This window comes from Hippichthys cyanospilos, chromosome 2 (genome assembly GCF_059441005.1).
Source record: "Hippichthys cyanospilos isolate Australia breed blue-spotted pipefish chromosome 2, RoL_Hcya_1.0, whole genome shotgun sequence".
NCBI classification, from domain to species: Eukaryota; Metazoa; Chordata; class Actinopteri; order Syngnathiformes; family Syngnathidae; genus Hippichthys; species Hippichthys cyanospilos.
In genome coordinates, this window is record NC_142370.1 from 28,184,587 (window position 1) to 28,191,047 (window position 6,461).

General features: G+C 43.4%; 1 protein-coding gene across 1 annotated transcript; it reads right to left on the reverse strand.

The window, feature by feature from the left end:
* Positions 1–1,801: 1,801 nt before the first annotated feature.
* Positions 1,802–6,198, reverse strand: LOC148428115 (tubulin alpha chain-like). The gene is made up of 4 exons (XM_088408927.1): positions 6,063–6,198; positions 4,122–4,344; positions 3,411–3,559; positions 1,802–2,949 (listed from the first exon to the last, which is right to left on the reverse strand). The coding sequence occupies exons 1-4, from the start codon at positions 6,063–6,065 to the stop codon at positions 1,975–1,977; spliced, it is 1,350 nt and encodes a 449-aa protein (XP_088265053.1). The 5' UTR covers positions 6,066–6,198; the 3' UTR covers positions 1,802–1,974.
* Positions 6,199–6,461: the final 263 nt, after the last annotated feature.

Below are 6,461 nucleotides of genomic sequence, written 5' to 3' on the forward strand. Positions count from 1 at the left end.
GGTTCTGGTCTCACTAAACAAGTTCGGGAGATTCAAAGAGATGCAAATAAAATTAAAAAAAGGCATACAGGGTAATGAATCAAGCGTAGAGGGTTGTCCAGTTAGAAATATTCACAACAAGGTGTCTGATTTGTGTTATGGAAATAATATTTTGTCAAATTTTAATAGTACGGTATATGAATTAGGCATGTAATGTAAAAATGTCTACAATGGTATCGCACTTGATGTTAATAACGTCATGTAAAAATAGCTAATGCCCAGTTATTGGGGAGAAAAATCACTATTATGAATTTGACTCAATCGCACAGATCCAAAAGTGTGACTGAATGTGCAGGGGTTGTCATGCCAACCACTCGGCTATCATTTCTCAATACACAGTGACGTTAACGGTTTCCAATTCCAGAGACTATCATCCCAGGAAATAACATTTCCCTTTTACGTTGTCCTTCATGACCTTTATAAATCACCCATTTATCTTCTCCAGGGATGCACAGACAAACCAGCAGCACCATGCACCTATAGTTTTGAGCATATCAAGTTGGTCTGAAGTTTTGCTTTTCCACCTGCAGAGGAAATCCATCATACCTTTGTCTGTTCTTCCAAATATGCCAAATTCATAATTTTGGATTTTATAGTTTTCTTTTTTTCTTTGCTATTTGGTTGGCCCCTGTCTATCGATATAACCTCCGCTCTAAAAAAGCATCACACAAATTCACCAAAAAATCTTCTAAATTTTACCAATCGAGTTTTTTTTTTTTTTTTTTTTTAAAGACCAATCGAGTTGGTAGTGATATGTCCGACTGAGCCTTTGGTTAAGACAATCGAACTCAAAATGTAACGTTTTCAACTAATCTATATTGTGAATTGGGCCAATCAATAAAAATCGGTCATTTAAAGATTTGCCAACATATATATATCATCTGAAGTTACACCCATTGAATAATCGTGTAGTAATTCTGTAACCAGTTTCCTCAGTTGTTTGGCTCATTAATAAAATTGGTGGTCCCATACCACGCTGATAGATAAAATAGATAAAAGCAGTTGTGAAGGGAATCATATATTAGGTTGTTATCATGAGCTTATTTCATTGTTACCCATTTATGCAATCTTAGTTCATCTTGACCCTGTCCTTAGATAGAGCTGTTGACGCACGAAAGTGTGAGCCGGGACCTTGGCCCAGCTGCCGGTGGCGCCCGGCTGGCTCTCTTGTTGTGTCTTGTAATCTGCTATGCTTTTGCTCAATAAAAGCCAGGGGGGAACGGCTGGGCGGTGAAACTAGCGTTGGAAGACCCACGAGTTCATTTGCTTTTTTCCCTATGCCCGGCATAGAAAAGTCAATCTTGGCTGGTCTGAGTTACTCTTTTTGCTGTTTAAGCAGCTAGGCTTGTCCTAGTCTTCTTTTCTGAGATTTCTCTGACAGCAGTCAGTCCAACCAGTTTATTGTATTTTAAAAAATGTAATAATTTTAAAATTTGTGAAAATCCGTTTTGTGTTTACAATTGCAAACTAATGCGGAAAAGTAACAGAGATAGTTGTAGTCAAATGTAAGGCTTTTTATTCACAAAACAAAAATTATTTAAGCTGAACATAAGTGCCCTTTTTTTTAAAAAAAAAAAAGGATGGTTATGTTTGGCTTGAATGATTTTTTTGTTTTGTTTTGTTTGCGCACACACTTGTAAACGGGGTCCTTGTAAAATTTGCTTTTTGAAAGGAGTACCTAACTCGGAAAAGTTTGAGAAACCCTGTTTTAGAGTGGAACCTCCAGGTTCTACCGATCCACAATAACTGCACAGAAACAGACTTTCTGAAAAAGCACCAGTAGCAATTTTATTTGAAAAACATGATGGGAGTGAGCTCTTACATAACTGAGACCAGCATTAACGACAGCCTTTTTAGTTGACAGCAAACCAGCCATTAAAACGCACAATGTCAGAAATGAGGCCGCTCAGTTCACTCTGCGTTCTACTTCCTCTTCTAAAACTCCTCCCCTTCTTCTTCCTGCTCCAATGAGTCGACACCCACCTCCTCGTAGTCCTTCTCCAGGGCAGCCATATCCTCCCTTGCCTCAGAGAACTCCCCTTCTTCCATCCCCTCACCGACATACCAGTGCACAAAGGCCCTCTTGGCGTACATCAGGTCAAACTTGTGGTCCAGGCGAGCCCAGGCCTCCGCAATGGCTGTGGTGTTGCTCAGCATGCACACAGCTCTCTGGACCTTGGCCAGGTCTCCTCCTGGAACTACAGTGGGAGGTTGGTAGTTGATGCCCACTTTGAAGCCGGTGGGACACCAGTCCACAAATTGGATGGAGCGCTTGGTTTTGATGGTGCTAATAGCCACATTCACATCTTTGGGCACGACATCGCCACGGTACAGCAGACAGCACGCCATATACTTGCCGTGCCGAGGGTCGCATTTTACCATCTGATTGGCCGGCTCGAAACAGGAGTTGGTGATCTCTGCCACTGTCAGCTGCTCGTGGTAGGCCTTCTCTGCGGAGATGACGGGGGCATATGTCGCTAGAGGGAAGTGGATGCGGGGGTAGGGCACCAGGTTGGTCTGAAACTCAGTCAGGTCTACGTTCAGGGCTCCGTCAAAACGCAGCGAGGCAGTGATGGACGAGACGATCTGACTGATGAGTCGATTCAGGTTGGTGTACGATGGACGCTCTATGTCCAGGTTTCTGCGACAGATATCGTAAATGGCCTCGTTGTCCACCATGAAGGCGCAGTCTGAGTGCTCCAGGGTGGTATGCGTTGTCAGAATGGAGTTATACGGCTCCACCACAGCGGTTGACACCTGAGGAGCCGGATAGATGGCAAATTCTAGCTTGGACTTCTTGCCAAAGTCTACTGAGAGACGTTCCATCAGCAGGGAAGTGAAGCCAGAACCGGTTCCTCCACCAAAAGAGTGGAACACCAGAAAACCTTGGAGGCCAGTGCACTGGTCAGACTGAAAGAAAACCATACATTTTCATCAGTTGCTTATCCATGGGAAGTTTATCTATTTTTTTGTAAGATGGGGGACAGATTGAAAATAGATTTTTCAAAGAATTGTATAACAAAATTTCTGTCTGTGGAGTGGCCGTCCTCTAACCATGAAATTAAACAACCGAGTTAATGTCCTACCTGTTTCTGAAAATGTGTTTGTGATGATAAGCCTTTCAAAAAGCGGCAACAAAGTATGCTGAGTGAGCCTTCTACTTTCCTGGGCCTGTATGCTAAGAATTGCAGTGGAAGTAGATTGAATGAGCTTCAAATAAGGGCGCTATCAGGAAGCGCCATGTTAGCTGTGTCAATGTTGCTAACTTAAAAGCTTTTGATAAATCATGTCGTGTCTTTTATGTGCACTTGCGTTAAAGTCCCTTTTTGTGTAATACAGTAAAGTAGTTCTCATGTTTTGCCTCATCTCACCAGCTTGCGGATTCTGCTCAGTACAGAGTCAATGTGCTCCTTTCCCACCGTGTAGTGACCACGGGCATAGTTGTTGGCAGCATCCTCTTTCCCTGAGATGAGCTGTTCAGGGTGGAAGAGCTGACGATACGTACCTGTGCGTACCTCATCTGCAGCACAATAGTAAAACCAGAAAAAAAGAAAGTCAATCTAGTCAGAGCGCAAATACTATGTTACTTATGAGGCCTATCAGGTAGGAATAAATATGACATCACTGATGGCCCATAGCTGAAATGCACAGCCGCCACTGTATTATGGTATATGGAACGTACCCCCACAAGGCTAAACATGGCATTGTGACTACCCTCGTATTTGTGGAATATAAATTTAGATTGTGAGCAAATACCAACACTTTCAATCCATCTCAGGGGACATCCATTATACCGCTTGACTGTGCCCCTCAGGTGGTTCTGTGAGGGACGCTTCCATTGTATATTAAGGTGACTATATGAACTGTTTGGATGAATTTAAGGCTCAAATCAGAAATTAAGGGGGTGGGGGAGGATGCTTGCCTCAGTGTTGCTCTGCTTTTGCAGCATATGTGGTACTTTTGGCTTCATCTCCAGAAACATCCATGCTGACGTTAACCTCTATCGATGTTATTTCTTTCGAGAGTCTTGTGCTCAGATATTGCATTGACTGACTTCACATGAAAGTGGTAGTCCAACTTACCGATGACGGTGGGCTCCAGGTCGACAAAAATGGCTCGAGGCACATACTTTCCCGTGCCGGTCTCACTAAAAAAAGTGGTGAAGGAATCATCAGAGCCTCCTGCGGGCCTGGTGTTGGGCATGTGCCCGTCCGGCTGGATACCGTGCTCCAAGCAATACAGCTCCCAGCAGGTATTGCCCATTTGCACACCAGCCTGACCAACATGGATGGAGATACACTCGCGCTGTGGGGGATTAAAAACAGTGGACTCTTAAGACAGGCACACATTTTATTTTCTTCCGACCCGTAAAGAACCATCCACGGATATCCTTACAATTAGGGAGTAGTGGGCATCTACCTACAAGGGTGAGACGTGGTGATCGGTACATTGACACCACACCCTCCTCAAGAATTTGGAAGTCTCTTTTGAAAGATAGGGCAGAGAAGAAGTCGGGATGTCCAGGCACGCTGTGATAAAACAAGTCGTCTCACGGTTTAGGACTTGTTTAGCCTGAAGCAGTCAAGTACAACAGCTCAGTAGACAAAATCCTGAGTTGAGCCGTTTCCAATGTAACAGTGCTATATAAGCACATCTCCGTCAATTAGAGTAGCTTTTATCGACAATAACAACACAAATTTTGCCTTTTGACTTCATTCTCTTTTGAAGGGGAAGGGACATGACTCACGGAAATGTTTGTGCTGTTGTGAAATTCCTGTCTCTCTCTCTTTTGCTCTCTCTCCCTCTCTGCAGATAGTCAAGCCTAATATGTGTCCACAAAGAATCTCATTGTGTTTTTGCAACGACGCCACAAAAAGAGCATTGGCGGCACCTAAATCTTCAACAGCACCACAGAATCACTTGCACAGAATTTTGCATTATCTTTTCTAGTCTTGACCTTTGGCCCTTTCTTGTCCTCTCAACAGGATCTTGATAAGTATGGAGGCAACAGGCAGGCAGTTCAACTACCTGCTGCAAGCTGCAGCCTGTTTGGATGCCATTATCACCAACATTAATTACCTTCATTTAAAATCCAACTGAAATGGCCAAATACAAATATATAATGGATTAAACAATACTAAAACGTGAACAAAAGAGAATAGGTTCAAAAACAGAATAAACGTGTCAACCAGTCTGTGTCGAATAGAGCATGAAAGGGTTAAATGTAACAGGAGCACTTGAAAGATGGCGCAAAAGCAGCATTAGTCAGGCCAAACTTTATTCAGTGTTCAACTCATCCTGCGTACATTGAGAAAAGTGGCTAACATCTGTTTATTTACACGCAAACCTGTCAGTTAAAATCTTTCTGCGGATTTTATCCGAACGTGAAAAGTGTGTTTAAAGTGAGGAGTGTACATCTACTCCAAAGTATTCGCTCCTCATGCCACACAGCGCCATTTCCCTACATGTTGTGTCCTGAATGGTTCAGCAGGAAGAGTCGGCAGATCAAAGTTGCACCAATCATCGCTCTTTCTCAACAAGCTGTAAATGTTGCAACACTCCGTGATCCCGCCTGAAGTTGAGGTCAGCGCCCTGCTCTAACAAACAGTGAATTTTTTGGACATCTTTGCCTCATTTAATTCAATTGTTTTGGCAGACATTTGTTTCAAACCTGTAAGCCAAGTTCAGGGGGTTGGTGGCAAACAACACAAATAGACTTTATGACCGTCTGTCCAGAAATCACATCGGCGGCATTCCCGGGCAGAAAAGGCAAGCATGTAAGCCCTCCTGCCAGGCCTCAAGCCCCCATATGGAAAGTGTTAACCTTTACTGAAGCCACAGTCACATGCCTGGAGGCGCCTTTCCGCGGCTGTGCTTCCTGCTCTCTTCTGCTTCACACACATACTTGTATTGTGTGGTCGAGCTGATGTGGCAAGTTTGAGCCAATAAGAAGAAAATAAACATGCACGGGGCCATAACAACAAATGCTGATAATGCTGTAGTAACAATGACCACTAACTCACCATTCTGTCGTTTGCAGTGCTCCTTTCTTTGCAAAAAGTTCAAACCAGTGGTCCTCACAATGTACCGCTAATGAGATCTCTGTGAGTGAAGTCCCATCAGTGCGTCACACACTTATACTTTTATAACTGAGACAGGGGGAGGGGGCAGAGGTGGAGCCAGCAGTTGGATTTCCCCCCAGTTTGGCCTCTTTAGAACACATCCAGGATTTCCTTTTCGGAACAAAAGCAAAGGGGATGCATTTGTTGATAAATGTACTTTGACCGTTATGAGACCTGAATTAAGTTACATTACCAAAAAAAAAAACCCACTTAGACTCAGTTTTCGCTAAAAGCACAGTGGCTAAACTTTGGGGTACAAGGATCATCCCAGCCAATTTATGAAATTAACATCCCACTACA